The sequence below is a fragment of the Periplaneta americana genome, chromosome 9 (genome assembly GCF_040183065.1).
Source record: "Periplaneta americana isolate PAMFEO1 chromosome 9, P.americana_PAMFEO1_priV1, whole genome shotgun sequence".
In the NCBI taxonomy this organism is placed as follows: domain Eukaryota; kingdom Metazoa; phylum Arthropoda; class Insecta; order Blattodea; family Blattidae; genus Periplaneta; species Periplaneta americana.
In genome coordinates, this window is record NC_091125.1 from 73,768,737 (window position 1) to 73,787,597 (window position 18,861).

Below are 18,861 nucleotides of genomic sequence, written 5' to 3' on the forward strand. Positions count from 1 at the left end.
TTTGGTAATGGAGTAGAGTGGACTTCTTCCACTGCTAGAGATAATAATAATAATAATAATAATAATAATAATAATAATAATAATCATCATCATGTCCTTCACGTGTTAGACCCTAGACATTTTCACGCCATTTCGAAGATTGGTTCTATCTTCATCAGGCAAGAAGAAAGCCTACTTGTATGGATCGTTACATACAGCTACCTGTATGAGTGGTCAATGATTGTCAGGAAGAAGACTCTAAGAACAGAAGGCATCTTATATCACTTGCGGTACTGAAGATATAAGATGCCTTATTTTCTTATAGTCTTCTCGTCTTCTTCTTCCTGACAATCGTTGACCAGTCATACAGGCAGCTGTATGTAACGATCCATACAAGTAGGCTTTCTTCTTGCCTGATGAAGATAGAACCATCTTCGAGACATCGTGAAAATTATGTGTTATATTTTTATCTCTAACAACAGAAAAAGTCCATTCAACTCCATTACCAAAACTCAATCCACCATTGCTCTCTCCCCATCATTTAGGTATAGAAAAAACTGTATTCTTCTTACTTAATTAAACTTGTAAAACAAAGATGCTGTTCTGTCTCAGTGCGAGAAGATTGATAAGTAAGGGAAAAAACACGCACACACGCACACAATGACACAATACAAACACACTGTAAATTATTTCCTCGATGTTCCACTGTCAACAGGTCCTGTGCAGCAGGCAGGCAAAGTCGGAGTTTTGAAAATGATACCCATGCAAATATGGCTATTAGACGTGTTGAGTGTCGTGATTCGTAACCTTTCTTAAGCAATTAATATACTTGACTTACATTCAAGTGCATGTTTTGTCTTGTGTATTGAGTGATCACTACTCTGTATTACATGTCTTAAATTATTAAACTGTTTATTTACCTAATAATGTCAAACACTCGGGTTACATCAGCTCCTTGTCTATGTGAATGACGTGAATATATTAAGAGAAAATCCACAAACGATTAGGGAAAACACGGAAATTTTACTTGAAGCAAGTAAAGGGATAGGTTTGGAAGTAAACCCCGAAAAGACGAAGTATATGATTATGTCTCGTGACCAGAATATTCTACGAAATGGAAATAGAAAAATTGGAGATTTATCTTTCGAAGAGATGGAAAAATTCAAATATCTTGAAGCAACAGTAACAAATATAAATGACACGCAGAATAAATATGGAAAATATCTGTTATTATTCGGTTGAGAAGTTTTAGTCATCTAGTCTGCTGTCAAAAAATCTGAAAGAATTTGTAAAACAGTTATATTACCGGTTGTTCTGTATGGTTCTGAAACTTGGACATTCATTTTGAGTGAGGAACAGAGATTAAGGGTGTTTGAGAATAAGGTTCTTAGGAAAATATTTGGGGCTAAAAGGGATGAAGTTACAGAAGAATGGAGAAAGTTACACAACACAGAAATGCATGCATTGTATTCTTCACCTGATATAATTAGGAATATTAAATCCAGACGTTTGAGATGGGCAGGGCATGTAGCACAATGGGCGAATCCAAAAATGCATATAGTGTGTTAGTTGGAAGGCCAGAGGGAAAAAGACCTTTGGGGAGGCTGAGACGTAGATGGGAGGATAATATTAAAATGGATTTAAGGGAGATGGGATATAATGATAGAGACTGGATTAATCTTGCACAGGATAGGGACCGATGGTGGGCTTATGTGAGGGCGGCAAGGAACCTGTGGGTTCCTTAAAAGCCATTTGTAAATAAGTAAGTAAATGTCAAACACTAAGTACACAGTAAAGCAACAGATAACGATTATTAGAAGTCAATATGTTAAGAAAATATTTAGCATTCCTTCAATTCTCTGACAATATTTGAAAACAACCAAACATAAACAAATTATTTTCTAACATCTGAAAGTTCCTACATATGTGTCTTGCTAAATATGAAAATCCAAACCCTTATTTTCTCGGGATGTAATGACCTCTCTCATTGTGTGTGGGGATTAAATGATGACCATAGGTGCGAATTCTGGGAATGAGTGTATTCAGAAAAGTGAAACCATGCCCTCTCAGTAAAAAATGTCCTGTCCAAACTTCAAGTCCATGTTTATTAGTGAACACCTAAAACAATTTGGATTATATCACTCTTTCCGTGATAAAATTCCTTTAATTCATGAGCAACTGTAAATTTGTAGGGGTGTAATTTAAGGCTTTTAGTTACGGCATTATGAGCTGTTCGCAAAAAAACAATGGTCTGTTCTGCTAAGTTCTGCATTGATTTACTGGGGCTTTGCAGCATAATGTCGGAAATTTAATCTTTTTTCTTCCTTAGTTAAACTCAACGAAATGGACATATAAAAATTGGAAATTTATCCTTTGAAGAGGTGGAAAAATTCAAATAGGCCTATCTTGGAGCAACAGTAACAAATATAAATGACACTCAGGAGGAAATTAAACGCAGAATAAATATGGGAAATGCCTGTTATTATTTGGTTGAGTAGCTTTTGTCATCCAGGCTGCTCTCAAAAAAGCTGAAAGCTATATTACCGGTTGTTCTGTATGATTGTGAAACTTGGAGTCACTTTGAGAGAAGAACAGAGGTTAAGGATGTTTGAGAATAAGGTGCTTAGGAAAATATTTGGGGCTAAGAGAGATGAAGTTACTGGAGAATGAATAAAGTTACACAACGCAGAACTGCACGCATTGTATTCTTCACCTGACATAATTAGGAATATTAAATCCAGACATGCAGGGCATGCAGCACATATGGACGAATCCAGGAATGCATATAGTGTGTTGATTGGGAGGACGGAGGGAAAAAGACCTTTGGGGAGGCAAGACGTAGATGGGAAGATAATATAAAAATGGATTTGAGCGAGGTGGAATACGATTGTAGAGACTGGATTAATGTTGCTCAGGATAGGGACCAATGGCGGGGTTTTGTGAGGGTGGCAATGAACCTGCGGGTTTCTTAAAAGCCATTTGTAAGTTAAAACTGAAGGCTTTTCACTTTTCAGACCGTCGTGAACAATCCTGGTATTACAAAACTTTTGAATGAAATCGTGCACAGTATCACGATGTGCATATGTTCGACGAAAATGTTCCTCAGATTTTAAGTTTTACACTTTCTGGAAATTTATCTCCAGCATGAAAAACATGCTGTACTAAAAATACTCTTTCTTCGATTCATAAATAATGACCACCACTTGTTACAAATAATGGATTTGGCACAAAGATATTCTGCATACTGCATTACTGACTATTTTTTTTACAAGCTATTGCCAGCTGCCAGCATTCACTGCAGTCTAGCTTAAAGGTCGATGACACTATGCTCATACTAACCTTATTGCACCAGTTCCCTTTTCTCCTGGAAACTTCCATTGCAGAGAAACTAAATATACATACTAGTTCTAGTAGTACAAGTGGAGGTGGTAGTAGTAGAAGTGGAGTTGGTAGTAGTGGTGGTGGTGGTGGTGGTGGTGGTGGTGGTGGTGGTGGTGGTGGTGGTGGTGGTGGTGGTGGTGGCGACGGCGGCAGCAGGGATGGGGACAGTGATGGTAGAAGTCATGGTGGTAGTGGCAGCAACAGTATAATTGGGAGGAGGAGGAGGTGAAGAAGAAGAAGAAGAAGAAGAAGAAGAAGAAGAAGAAGAAGAAGAAGATGAAGAATAAATATTAAGTTTATGTAGAGTACTCACGTTGCGAATTTCTGCTTCAGAAGATTGTGCCAGAAGTGAACTGTATCACTGAGGAAAATAACCAGGTGTTGGCACTTTGAGTGTCGCAACTGCTTGTTGAGATTGCAAAGGGACACGTAAAGCTCAACACATTTGGGATCATCCTTTTCTGCGAGTGCAGATTCCAGACCCTTGCTGTAAATAACAGGTAAAAAAAAAAGAAGAAACAAACGAGGAGCATTGTTTCAAAACTTGCGATAGTAAATTAGTTTGAAACTGATTTCTGCTCTTGAGAGTGCACTACATCATGCTATAGCTCTCATTTGTTGCAAATCATGTTGTTACCACGTCTAAATCGAGCAAGAATTTAAGGCGTTGGTGCAAAATGTGAACAGTCTAGCTCCTTGGTCAGATCAAACCACGAAATGTCCATTTTCTCGAATGTGAGAAGGAATTTTCATCTGTTTTTCATGTAAATGTTAATACCAGCTATATTTATAATTAGAATTCATTGTTGAATTTGTATTTACAGCTGGACGGGGTGTGTTAACAGTTTTTCTTCTATAAAATTCTTTGAGGTAGTGTAAACTGCTCAGGTACCACAGCTTACATTATTCCCAGGTTGTTGTTTTTAAAAACAGTGTGGAAGTTGGTGAACATTCAAGAGCTCGAGAAAGAAACAGAAGAGTATAATGAAAAGAAGAAAAGAATACAAAGAAAGATAAATACTAATTTTAACTCTCTTATTATGTTTAGCAAAAAACACAGTACATAACAGATTATATTTAGAGCAATTTACGGCTTGCGTGCTGGAGTTGGAGTCTCCCTGTACAAGAGGGAAGGTTGAAATGCTGCTCCATCTCTGCCTACCACCTTATCAAGATCTCAAAACTAGTCTAGGCTAGAACAGTAAGAATAAAGAGGATTATGTTGTCATACGTCGTAAGGTAGGAACTCTTCAAGAATTAGGAAAGGATTGGCATATACAACCATGATTTTAAAAATCTTTGTAAGTATTTGAAGAAATCATAGAGTAATTTATAAAGAAAATGAAAAGGGTAATACTTAAGAAAAAACTGAAAGCGAAAAAGTCTTGTTTCTTTCAAAATGGAAATGTCATACAGACTAGATGATGAATACATAGGCGGAGTTATGGGGGAGGCACGGGGTGGCACTGCCCCCCCAAACTTGCCTAACCTTTTTTTTTTTTTCTATTAACATTATGAAATATTAAATTCAAAAGATATTTTTTGCTTTTGTTTATGATTAAGTTTCTGTGCTTAAGTTGATGAATTAATGTCTTCGGATCATGTGTCTGGACTATAATATTTATTTCAAATTTCTGAATGTATAAGAATTCCTATACCTCATTTGAGGAATGGAAGCACTGTAATTTTTTTTGTAACAACCTGTACTCATGTGTTAGAAGTCTGCAGGTGTTCAGGCCGCCACTTGGAGAAATATGAATAACATACTGCACAACAATGCAGAAAAAAGAAAAGTGATCCTGGTACAATGTATGAACTTAAAGACGAGATTGAATAAAATAATTAGAATTTACATTTCATAATATATCTTCAAGAAGATAAACTTCATATAAAAAAGTTTCTGTTAGCACTGTTACGTAATTTTATTGATGTATGCATGTGTATTTGTGCGAGAGAGAAAAAGAGGAAGATTGTTTTAAGTTATACCCTATTATAATTTGTAGTAGACCTACAGTTCAAGCCCTATACAACTCGGTTCGAAAAACCGCGGATATGGATGTAACACTGTAAGAAACATGCCCCCGAAAATACCTTTATTAAATGATCATATTCCGATATACTGTACCACGGTCAAGCTATAATGGGGGAGGAGATAAATGATGTCCCCCATAACCTCGTTATATGGGGATTCTATGGTTTTGCTTCGCCCCCCCCCCCCTCGCCCCAAGGGAATGGTTCTCTCTCTACCTATGCCACAGTGTTTCCTACAGGCATAAAAGCTGGCCAAAAATACTAAAAGCTACTTTAACACTTTTTCTTTTTACCAATTTTTGGTGCCAACTAAAAGATAATATCATATTAACACTATATCAGTTCTACTTGCTTATTGCTTATCTTAGGACAATGTTTCTCAACTCAACTGATGGCTCGCGTTCCCCTGGGTATACTTGAACAGTAAAGTGGTAGACCCAGTTTTTTTTCGTCCATAATAAAGGCGCTTAATTTAACACTTTATATATATATATATATATATATATATATATATATATATATATATATATATATATATATATATAAGTATTCATTGAATTAATCTGAGCATTAAGTATTACAAACATTTTACGATTATGTTCATGACTGTTTAATAGTAACTTTTTAATGCTTGTTACACGTTAAAGTAACTACACTGTTTATTACATTACAGGGGCACTTAATAAATAATAAAATCTAAGCGAGCACATACACAATACAGGTTCAGAAACACTTTAACACTTAGTAGGTAAAGAATGTTCATTGATCACTGTTACTAATTAGTATTGGTACTGTCCTCGCCTCCGAAAGTTGTGACTGTGCTTACAGTAGGCTGAGCCGTCCCTTGTTTGTTTCAGAACTCAATAGGTTTATGACTTCCACATGTAGTATCCTTTTCTTGTATTTTGTTCGGTTCTCTTGGTGGAAGGATGTTATAAAAGGATCAGAGGTGGCAAGGAGCTGATTGAATACATCCCGATTAGTGGCCTCTCTTGAAATCTTTCTGGCATGGCGTTCACGAAATTGCTTAAGGTGTTTATACCTTGATTCTTGTGCTTCTTCCGACATTTATCCAATTAGTAATGCCTCGGAAATAATAGTCGAACCATGCATGTGTATTTTATGTACAGTGACAGGCATGGGATACCAAGAGTACAGTGAGACAAATAACCTGGGAGTCTCAGTTGCATATTTTTCAAATTCATTTGTGTTTATTTCAGATCCACAGGATATGGTTTTAAGTATAATTCCTAGAGTCGGGCAGACTGCCTCATATTATCGCCCGTTCTCGGTTGCGTAATCTCCACAGTCTCGCTTAGTGCGCACGTACCGAATGTAGCCAAATGACTCATTGATAGAGAACATGAGATTCTCTTGGTCCCGAGATTACCGATACTAGGTCATTCCCGACAGTCTCGGAGGTCTAGACGGGACTGTAGTACTGATAAGGAAGCAATATCGCTCGGGCCGTGGCTCTATAGGAAACATTGGCTTATACATTTCCCGGTCCTATATATATCAAGTCGTAGCTCCTATAATACTTAATCAATCGCGCTGTAATTTTTTGGATTGATAGGTCAATGTCTAAGGAAAGCATAGAAAAAAATCAAACTGAAAATCTTTTTTGAAAAGTGAGAAAAAAAATATTAACTTCGATGAAATTGATCTGTTTAGAATAGACATTTGCTACTTCACCTCTGGTAAGCGGAAAACTTTTTTATTTTTCACGTTAGATGGGGGGGTCAAAGCGAGAGAAATGTTGAGAAAGGATGGAAATTACTTTTAAAAGTGATGGCCACTCAAAATCTTTACTGGTTCTCGAATAACGGCGAGTTAACCAAAGAAGCTGTTGCCGCAGGACTCATGACTCAAACGTTTGTTCCGTAAAATTTGTATGGAACCCTTCTACGCATGAAAACCCGTTATTGTACGGATGGTATTAAATGGTATTTTAATATAGTATGTATAACATGAGGCTGGCCTTCCATCTAGGCCAGTGGAACTCATTACGCGGTCCGCGGCCTGCTTGCTGCACTCAGAAACATTTATTGCGGCCCCTGAACTAATAGGCCTATTACTATTATATATACATATATATATGTATATATATAAATGTCTGTAATAATGTGCAACTGGAGAAAACTTTGGTTACCCTGTATCATTACTGCCAATGAAGATTTTCAGCTACTACACGTAGCTATTTGTTTTCTTTATAAAAGGATAGTCATGATGTCCCATGTGCCTATTATGTCTTGATATAATAATGGGTTGTAAACATGTTTATCTTAATATATATTACAATAGCATGCATTCAAAATTTGATAAGAAGTGTCCAAAATATTCTCATCCAAGAACAGGAGGCTGAAAATATTAAAAATGTCTCTGATATCTGAACAGAAATCGATGTATTCCACTGTACATAAAAACGAACTAAAACCAAAGTATCGTATCACGTAGCAGAAGTTAAGCCATTTACAGGTACGGATATTGTTAAAAGAGTGTCTTTCAGTTGTAGGCCTATGTGACACTTTATTTTCAAAATTTGGAAATTAAAAACAGATTACAGATTAAATAACAATTCAACCTTCTCGTACTATTGATTTGATTTTGCAGAAGAGTAGCAAAGTTCGCCCTTAATTTTGAGAAACACCAATCACATACTATTATTATTATTATTATTATTATTATTATTATTATTAAATAACTCATAATAATAATAATAATAATAATAATAATAATAATAATAAATCCACGTATTTTGTTAAGCTTCAATACTATGAAATGCATTGTGGCTCTCGGAAAATAACCTTTTTCTCAATGTTGGCTCTTCAATAATTGCTAGTGAGTACCACTAATCTAGGCGGTTCGGGTTCACACCCCAGTCATGTCTGGATGGAATTTGTGGTGGATAAAATAGACGTTGCAAATGGTTTTCCTCAGGTTACTCCCGTTTCTCTCATTCATCCCACCAATACACTCCACCCTCTCTCATTTCACTTATCATCTGTAATAGTTAAAAAGAGGCTGGAATGATATCCAGGAGTAGTTCGGATTTCCGATGCTTACCGAGGTTGTAAGAGCTTGAAGCTCCGGGCCCTGGGTTTGGGCTTGTTAGTAGATTATGGGACCTTGCCTGCAAGGTACAAGAAGGATGGCGTGCTTGTCAGTGTCGATACACTGATGCCACCCGGGCCATCTTTCGGACTTATTGTTAGGCAATCATCGCATATAGGGAGTACAATGGGCCTAACTGGCCTAAGTGCAAGGATCCATCCCGGATCCAGCCCTTGTGAAATCAATCAATCACTCAAACACAAAATTAAGCTCAAATATAACATAGTACATCTCACTTCGATTTCAACACAAACTGTATAACCTTCAGGGAATAAGGACGTATGGAGACAGGTATCTGTGTTATGGTTACTTGGGTTAAAACGGGTCAACTTGGATGTGAGATGATAACAGCCGTCACATTTTTTCGCAGATTGGACGATATGCTCAAGAGCAAATGTCATCGATATCTCAAGCTATTTATGAAGTGTAGACTCTGTAGAGATCACTCATTAACCCAGTATGCTATACGTGGTGATGAGTTGTGCTTGCTAAATACAATGCAGTCTAATACAAAAGAAACCGTGAGGAGTAAATTAGCGGATGGAACCTACAAATTAGTGGGAAAGATTGTAAATGACAAAACAAGTGCATGTTGGATAAATTTTCAGGTATGAATTTTTAAGGAAGTTAAGGAAGTTGTTCTTTAGTTATAATATTTCATTTTGACAAATTAATACTAATCCACGGTAATACTATAAATTCGTGAATTAAAGACTAGTATTTACTGTATGTAAAGAAACGCACGGTAGCGTCGCTGTTAAGGCGTAACGCTCAAGCCGGGAGGTCGCGGGTTCGATTCCCGATGGGGTCATGGATTTTTCCACTGATCTGATCCTTCCAGCCGCACTATGGCCCTGAGGTCTACTCAATCTCTAACAGAAATGAGTAGGCCTACTAGAGACATACTTCATTAGGAGGTAAAGGCGGTGAGCACGTAGGACTGACATCCCTACTGCCATTAAATGCCGAGTGTCTGTAAAGGTGGAAGCCTTAACCTCTCGCCATCCTCTAGACCTATTTGGCATGTCATGGGGTTGGTTTTACTTTATTTATAATAGTACACTTTTTTAAATCTTAAATATTTAAAATTACTATCTCAAATTATCTCATTTTATAGTATTTAATTTTGTAATTACATAATTTGAAACCATAATTTGTCTTTTATGAGTTCTAACATTTATATTCCTATTATTATTGATTTACCATCTCAAATACTATCTCAAATTATTTCATTTTGTAGTATTTAATTTTGTAATGACATAATTTGAAACCATAATTTGTCTTTTATGAGTTCGAACATTTATATTCCTATTATTAATGATTTTAAATTGCCATTATACTATCTCAAATTATTTAATGTTGTAATATTTAATTTTGTAATGACATAATTTGAAACCATAATTTGTCTTTTATGAGTTCTAACATTTAAATTCCTATTATTAAAGATTTTAAATTGCCAGTTATACTATCTCACTTTATTTCATTTTGTAACGTTTTATTTCATGTGAAAAAATTGGAATACTTTGCTTGTCTACTATGCGTCCTATAATTAATTTTTTATTGCCAATATTCTACTACCTCAATTTATTTTTTATGTCATTTTATTTCATTATGATGAAATTCGAATGCCTAATTGCTCTATTATGCGTTCTAACATATTATACTGCCGTATTAATTATTTTATTGTCAATCATACTAACTCAAATTATATCATTTTGTTTTATAATATGTACTCTTATTGTAAAATCGTTCGTGTAATTTGTTGTCCAGTACCTACTGTTTAATTTGCTTTTATTTTTACTAATTTCGGAACCGTAACCTGAGGCTTATTGTACCTAGACCCACAACTATATTGAACACATGCACACACTGCAGGACTTCCCCCTTTACTGGGCCAGAGTATTCGGGGGCCACTGCGAGACATCACACACACTTGGACAATGGACAGACAACCAGTCCCCGTGAAGAGGTCCGAATTAAATACCCCTGACTTCACGACCGAGAATCGAACCCGGTCCATCTTGATCAGACCAAGGAGGCGGACTAGCTTTTACTTACTATTGTAAATATACACTCTTGTATATCCATTACAATAGCGGTATTCAAAAACACTATTGAATGAATAAAAACAATGTGAACGAAATACTGATAACAAGAAAACACGTTACAGATCCAATCACAGCTTGTTATTGAAGAGCTGAAAATGTTGCAATATTTTGTCTCCCGAGAAAGGCAACAGTTAATTAAAATAATATGAATTCTACAAGAATGTCGTCATCATAATATGTTGTATTATTGTGTAGCCTACACACTTTATGAACATTAACATTTCAATAAGAGTCACGAGTTGTGATGAGCGGCAATTAAGCCGGCAGTCAGTGTACGCATTTCATAACAAGCCGGCCGTGCGATAACAGGCCAGGACCCGGTATTCCTCGTGCCCGAGAGTGGCGATCTCGAGAATACGATTCTCGGAACTGGCGTTATCGGCCAGCTAGTATTGCCTGCGAGAACGAGCGGCAGTAAGAGGCTGTTTGCCCGACTCTAATAATTCCACATCTGTGGATGAGATTCCTGTCAGTTCCGGTTATTTCTGCACTTACTTTATTTTTGCAGCGAATATTAAATTTTCCGCAGTCTCTGCAGGTTTTCTTACATTTTGAGTTTTTCTACGCTTAGACCTACTACTGCTCCCCCCCCCCCCAAACTTTGCCTGTAGTCTTCCTCTTTTCTGTTCCATTTATCGAATCTGCGAAACAAATTAATGTAAAAACGAGAAACATGTCTTTCTAACAATTTAATTTGATTATGGGAGACTTCTAGACCGATTTTTGTAATAAGAAACTGCAATACTACGTCTTTCTGTTTCTTACGACCACTTTTTTCCTTCTGTAAAGTATCAAACAATTCCTTTTGCAACGGTACTCCATTCTGAAACCAAAATAAATGACTAAAAGTTTGTTATTTTTTTACTTTTATAACTATTTGATAGCCAAATTGAACATAGTTTTGCTGTAGAGAAGAAATTAACTGATACTGAGAATATTCGTATTTTAGACGATTAATTTGAAATACACCAATACGTATATTTATCTAAATCTTATCAAAAGGGGCAAATATGGGCAATTTTACCTTTCAAGATCATTAAGTAAACATGTCAGGCTACACGTTGGTCCAGGAAATAACATGGGACAAAGAGAGGCAATTTTTGCTGGTCTGCATAAAGACCGAACTTAAGGAATCACAAAATAAATTTTTACATAATATGATTATCATTCCTCAGCCAAGCATAATATACTTAATCATTATAATAATGCCGTATTCTTAATTCAAAAACATAATCAGTATATGATAATGGTGATATGAATAGTAAATTCAATGTGTTTCATAATACATTCTTAAATATCTTTGAATCCAGTTTTCCTGTAAAGTACAAAAATTCTCAAACATCTAAAAACAATTGGATTACATAAGGCATAAAAATTTCTTGTAAAACTAAGAGGTCTCTCTATATTCGAAGTAGAAATAGTAATGACCCCAAATTAATAGCTCACTTTAAAAAGTACTCTAAAATATTACACAAAGTAATCTTAAAAGCCAAAGAACTTTACTATAACGGAATTATTCTAAACTCGAATAATAAAATCAAAACAACTTGGAACATAATAAAAAAATAAAGTGGAAAGTGTAGAAGTAAAGAACCAGGTTACTCTCTGGTAACAGATAATAGAAAAACATCAGATGCAACAGAAGGTGCGAACATATTCAACAATCATTTTCTCTCAATAACTGATAACCTAAACATCCCACAGAATAATAATAATAATAATAATAATAATAATAATAATAATAATAATAATAATAATAATAATAATAATAATGCCATCGATTGTTTGAAAATATCTATTCCTGTAACTTTCCCAAATATTCAAATTTTTCCAACAAATTCACGATAAATAATTACAATTCTAAAGCAATTAAAGTCTAAAAATTCCTCGGGATATGATGAAATTACTAGTAAAATATTAAAAGCCAGTTCACAAATAATAGCCAAGCCCCTGTCTTATTTATGTAACTTTTCAATGTTGTTGTTGTTTTCTAATGCCAGGCGTTTGACAATAAAGTCATTTGACCTCTTGCACTCCAATATTTTTCAAAGATATTATCATGACCAGCCAATGAAGCACAGATTTTGAGGTGTTCCGAATCCATTTCTTGGTTTGAGTTGCACAATGGACAGTTAGGGGACTGATATATTCCAATTCTATGCAGGTGTTTGGCCAAACAATCATGGCCTGTTGCTAATCTAAATGCAGCTACAGACGATTTTCGTGGTAAATCGGGAATTAACTGTGGATTTTGATGCAGAGAGTTCCATTTTTTCCCTTGGGATTGTGTTATCAAATTTTGTTTGTTGAAGTCTAAGTATGTAGATTTAATAAATCTTTTCACAGAGTAATACGTAGATTTAGTAACAGGTCTGTAAGTAGCAGTGCTCCCTTCTTTGCTAAAGCATCCGCATTCTCGTTTCCCAGGATTCCACAATGGGATGGTATCCATTGGAATACAATTCTTTTATTGAGTGATATTAATTGAGAGAGCATTTTAGTTATTTCTGCTGTTTGAGATGAAGGTGTGTGTTTAGAGACGATTGATAGAATAGCTGCTTTGGAGTCTGACAATATAACTGCATTTTTAAATTTACTGATGTGGCACAGAAGATTCCTGAGACTTTCACTTATTGCAATGATTTCTCCATCAAAACTTGTTGTTCCATACCCAAAGAGATCTATAAAGTGAGAAGAGACAGCATGTAACACCTGCACCGGCACCTTGTTCTCTGGAGATCAGGGATCCGTCAGTGTATAAATGAAGCCAGTTTTGTGGAGGGTATCTAATATTAATCGTCTCTAAAGATAATTGTTTTAGTATTTCAGTGTTTACTACTGATTTCAGTATTTCTTCTGTTAAATTTAGATTATATTCCATATTTAATAGAGTTAAAGGGTTTGGTTTAATTTGTAGGTTTTCTTTTAAATTCGGGATATTGATTTTCTGTTTTAATTCTTGAACAAAGGACATGAAACTTTTTTGAGTTTTCAATCTACAGAGAGGACTGTATGAATGCCAATTGTTTCCTGGTAATCTAATAAGTTTTTCATATTGAATCAGTGCTTTTTCTTCTATTGTCATTTTGATGCTGTTAATATTAATGAGGAATCTCATAGAATCTATTGGAGTTGTTTTGATTCCACCAGTAATGAGTCTGAGAGCTTGGTTTTGAACATATTCTATGTCGTTTATGAAAGGTGAAGTAATTAAAATTTCTCCGCAGTATGTCAGCACTGGCTGTATAAACATTTTGTATGTAGTGTTCAAAGTATTCCTAGAGCATCCCCATTTCTTTCCTGCTAGTCTTTTTAGAAGGGAGAATCTTTTACGAGCTTTTTCAGAAATGTATTTCAAATGGTTGCTCCATGTTAACTTACTATCGAAAATAACTCCAAGATATTTGGATTCATAAGTCCTAGGAAGGTGTTGGCCATTGTATTGGATATTGAATTTTCTTTCTTTTTTACCAAGTGAAAATATTTGATAGTTACTTTTGCTTAAATTGAGTGTCATCAAATTTGATGTATTCCATTCATGTAGTTGATTTAGAGCTTTAAGAGCAGAATTTTGAATTTTGTCTCTATGTCTGTAAGATCCGGAAGTCCACAAAACTATATCAATGTTTAATGGTGTATTTCCAGAGCGACTGAAATATTCAGTTGTTATTCCTTTCTTCAAGAAAGGGGACAGAACCTCGCCCGAAAACTACAGGCCCATATCCCTTCTACCAGTCTTCTCAAAGGTCTTCGAAAAAGTTATATATAAGAGAGTATATCATCATCTTGATAGATACAACATTCTCATTCTGGAACAATTTGGATTCAGAAAGAATAAATCAACTGAGCAAGCGATATTTAATTTAACTGATAAAATTCTGGAAGCTATTAATAAAAAATTACAAGTAGGAGGGATAATCTGTGATCTCTCCAAAGCTTTTGATTGTATTAACCATAAAATTCTACTACAAAAATTAGAATACTATGGTATTAAAGGCATAGCATATCAGTGGTTTGAGTCATATCTCCTAAACAGAAAACAAAAAGTGGAAATCAATGCATTTAATAACTCCTTTAAATCTACTTCAACATGGGGAAATGTTCATACAGGGATCCCACAAGGATCTATATTAGGGTCTCTTCTTTTTCTAATTTTTATAAATGACCTTGGCCCCATAATAAAAGGAATAGGTTATCCTATACTATTTGCAGATGACACAAGTATCATAATTACAGACAAGAACTTTGCCACATTCAAATATAAAACAGAAACAATTCTCCTTAAAATTTATGACTGGTTTACAACCAATAAACTAGCATTAAACATTAATAAAACTAACATAATTCAATTTAAAGCCACTTCAAATTTAATCTCTGAAACATTGGACACAACTATCACCAATATACCTCTACTAGAAACATCAACAACCAAATTTCTTGGTTTGCATATTAATAATACAATAAATTGGAAAAATCATATCAAAGAAATAACCCCCAAACTTAGCTCAGCATGCTTCGCAATTAGGTCGTTACAACAATTTCTAAACAGCAGTAACTTATCTTAAAGACAATATATTTTGCCTATTTTCATTCAATTATGTCCTACGGAATAATATTTTGGGGAAATTCTGTAGATAGCAAAAATATATTCTTATTACAAAAAAGAGCCATTAGAATAATAGTTGGAGCAAAGGCTAGAGAATCATGTAGATTATTTTTAAAAAAATTAGAGATTCTAACCTCAACAAATCAATACATATACTCTACAATAAATTTCCTCTTATGTAATAAAGAAAAGTTTCCAACTAACTCAGCCATACATAGTATAAATACCCGCAGAAGGAATGATTTTCATATGCCATTATCAAATTTATCATGCTTTCAAAGGGGAGTACGTTACATGGCGATAAAAATGTTCAACAGTCTTCCTGAAGACATTAAGAATCATAGCCAAAACCCTGCATTATTTAAGGTAAAACTAAAAAATTACTTAATATCTCACACTTTCTATTCTGTAGATGAATTCTTGACATTTCACAGTACTGTGTAAATATTATAATACTATTAAATGGTAAACATATTACTTTGAATAAAATATTATTGTTATTAAGGTATTATTTCTGTACATATTTCATATTTCCTTTTTATATGTATTGCATTTTATTGTTAAACGTAAGAATTGGACATGTTCTTTATTCTATGCTATAAAGCAAATGCAAGAATATTATGGAACGAATAAATCTATCTATCTATAACAATCCTTAATAATATTTACCTGAAAATCAACTAGAGAAGTACAAAAAATAATAATTGAAATTCTAATTGAAAAACACACAACCACAACACAGCAAAAATGACACTTCATGCACTACCTTCAAAGGTTCGAATACAACTGCGTAGAATTGGACCTGCTACGAGGGTGGCTGTTTTATGACCACCTGACCTTGGAGATAGTTGGGGTATATTGCAAACACCATAAAATTAAAAGTGAAAACATCATTTTTGGCCAGCTTTTGAGCCTCTTGGAAACACTGAGCTATGGATGAATATAAGTGAAATAGCAGTGGAATAAATACCAGATCTACTCATTTTTCCATTGGAACACCCTATCAAATTGGAAAAAAATAATGATTTGATGAAGCTTTTGAAGGAATGCTTTGGTGATACCTGGAATGAAAATAATAAGTGAAAGTTCTTTGATGCAAAACATGATAAATCCAGCGATTTTTTTTTAAATTTAACCAGTGATAACAGCTTTGCATTAAGACAATGATTTTCGACAATCATCACAATGTCCCAAATTCAAATTTCTGAACATAATGCCGCAACTTAACTTTAGAAAATGCAGATATGAGTTTTTTTGGCTCTCCTATAAAATCATGATTTGTGCACTTATGTTGGTTTTGAAACGATGCTCCTCAAACACATACATAAGAAATTGTTCACAAGCACATGTGCACTCACATACACACACTCACATATCTCCTCCACAGTGTAATAAAATACCATTTTGACCTTTTTAAGACATTATGTTTTCTGACTAGAAATACTGCATTCAAACGAAAATTTCATTGCAATATTTAACTCAGAGTATGTTCAATTTCTTTATTTGCAGTTCGGCAACTTCTCTGAATTCCCAATTAACAAATTTACGGCTTCCTACACAAGCAACTTTGATCACCCTGCCATTCACATGCTGCACAGTTGTCACATTTCTAGCAACCTCAAACTGTTCAATAACTGCTAGGCCTATTTAAGTTTATTCATAGATGTGACAACTATACCTCCTGTGGAGATGAAGGGAAGCCATCAGTTTTTCTAAACAAGAGTTGTGGTTGGTAATTAACAGGCGAAAACAAGATTCTGTTGCAGTAAAGAAAGAAGTTTATTTAATTATGACAATCAGTAATTAGTAAGGGAAACTAGAGGATCAGTCAGCAGTCTTGTTTGTGAAATTGCACTAGAGGAAATTGAACGAAGTTCATAATGTCTACCTTCTGTCTAGATACAGGCTTAACGTCGATGTCTCATGGCACCGCGAAAATGATCCCAAAGTCTTGGCATATTTCGTATGTGAAGAGTTTCTACATCAGTCACTGGAGTAAAATATATAAATAAATTTAAATGGCTGCATAAGAGGAAAACTAGTGGGTTTAAATCAGGTGAGTGTGGAGGTCAGGTAACTGGTCTACCTCTACCTATTCACTGACCAAAAAAGTATTTGATTCAGGTAATTGCAGGCATGGTGACAAATGTGCAGGAACGCCGTCATGCATAAAGTGTGAAAAGCTATCGGTTGTTAAGTTTCATAGATAGACCTTTGCAAGGTGTATGCGAACAGTTGACTGCCTTCGAAATTCGGAAACAAAGCACCTCTGGCTCTACATTGTTATAAATTATTTTCATTGTTTCACTTAGTATTGTGTTCACATGTTAACATAGGTAGGTACTGTACTTCATAATGAATTATCAAATTGATGTTACAGAGTCCTATACTATGTAAATTAATATTTTATTGTGTGTATGTTTACCTTATATCTTCGATTGCTTTCACACAACGTAAATAAGCTAATATCCGTTTTAAATTATCTATCTTGTCAATATGGTCTTGTAACTGACTGGCTGTCCCTTCAACCTTCATAAGCTGACTTCTGACAGCTACGTTGAGAACATCAAACTTGGCAGTAAGTTTGTTAATTTCAATATTTGTATCTTCCACACCCTTTATAGCTGCACTCACTTTTGAAGGTACCTCACTGCTGGCAAGTGAGAGCTAAAATACAGAAGAGTTTTGCAAATTATTTCATTGTGTAGCAGCCCAATTGTTTTAAATAAAACACAGTTGAGGTTATGTATTACTTACGGATTTTTCAATAGCAGTTTTCTCCTCTTGAAGTTTCTTGTATAATTCATGGCTCTTACTGATGTTTTTTACATCCTTTCCAAATTCAATATTTAGTTTATTAATGACATTTTTCCTTAAGTCCATTTTAATGAAAGACGCATATTTATATACAACTGCTTCTTGATTCCTGTTCCGTATTCGCCTCGGTGGGTGATCTGTGCCGTGTTTCGTCCATCAGTGGAAATCACATACGGTACTGTTGGCAGTACATGCGTGGTCGCAACTGCGTACTGTAGTGGCTTTAATTCACGTTAATCACGTGCACGTTAAAGTGCTATAATCATTATGTTTGTACATATAAGAGGATTTATTCATCATAATTTAATTAGGTCTTGTAATAATGCTTTAAGGTTAGGTACAGCGTGCTGTCAAGTAGGCCTACATCGAGATCATAACCTCAACCGTAGACCTGATTCAAGTTCCGACAGTTTTGGTTTTAAATCAATTCTTGATAAAGTAAAATCTTTAGGGATAACTACAAGTGACACGAAATTAAATGCACTAGATTCAAAGCTTTCTTCTAAGGAATACCACATTTTGTACAGATTTCCACACATAAGAAGTTGCGGTATAATTAACAAGCTGAAAAAACAAATGTGTATAGTGACAGGTGTAGGCATACCTTGTAGTGTGTTATTGAAATATGCAGACATTATAAGCTTAGAAGCAATGTCAGTCTTCATGGCTGCAGGTATGATATTTTATCCGTTATTGACATGGCATGCATGTCAGATTCAGTTGGGTGCTTTGTTGATGTTTTAATTCATGAGTACAAGTTATCTCACTTTTTCTGTAACAACCAGGTTTCCCTTGGTGATGTATGCATGCATTTCTTCACCCTCA

General features: G+C 34.9%; 1 protein-coding gene across 2 annotated transcripts in view; it reads right to left on the reverse strand.

Moving 5' to 3' along the window:
- The window catches only part of Rint1 (RAD50 interactor 1), a 58,233-nt gene extending 39,997 nt beyond the window's left edge, over positions 1 to 18,236 (reverse strand). Inside the window, exons 1-3 of one of the 2 annotated variants that reach the window (XM_069835061.1) lie at positions 17,977 to 18,236; positions 17,645 to 17,886; positions 3,674 to 3,847 (exon numbers count right to left, since the gene is read on the reverse strand). In XM_069835061.1, coding sequence (XP_069691162.1) covers positions 3,674 to 3,847; positions 17,645 to 17,886; positions 17,977 to 18,102 — 542 coding nt within the window. In that variant the 5' untranslated portion in view covers positions 18,103 to 18,236. The remainder of the gene's footprint in view (positions 1 to 3,673; positions 3,848 to 17,644; positions 17,887 to 17,976) is intronic. The other variant, XM_069835062.1, reaches the window with a different exon arrangement.
- Between the last annotated feature and the right edge of the window lie 625 nt (positions 18,237 to 18,861).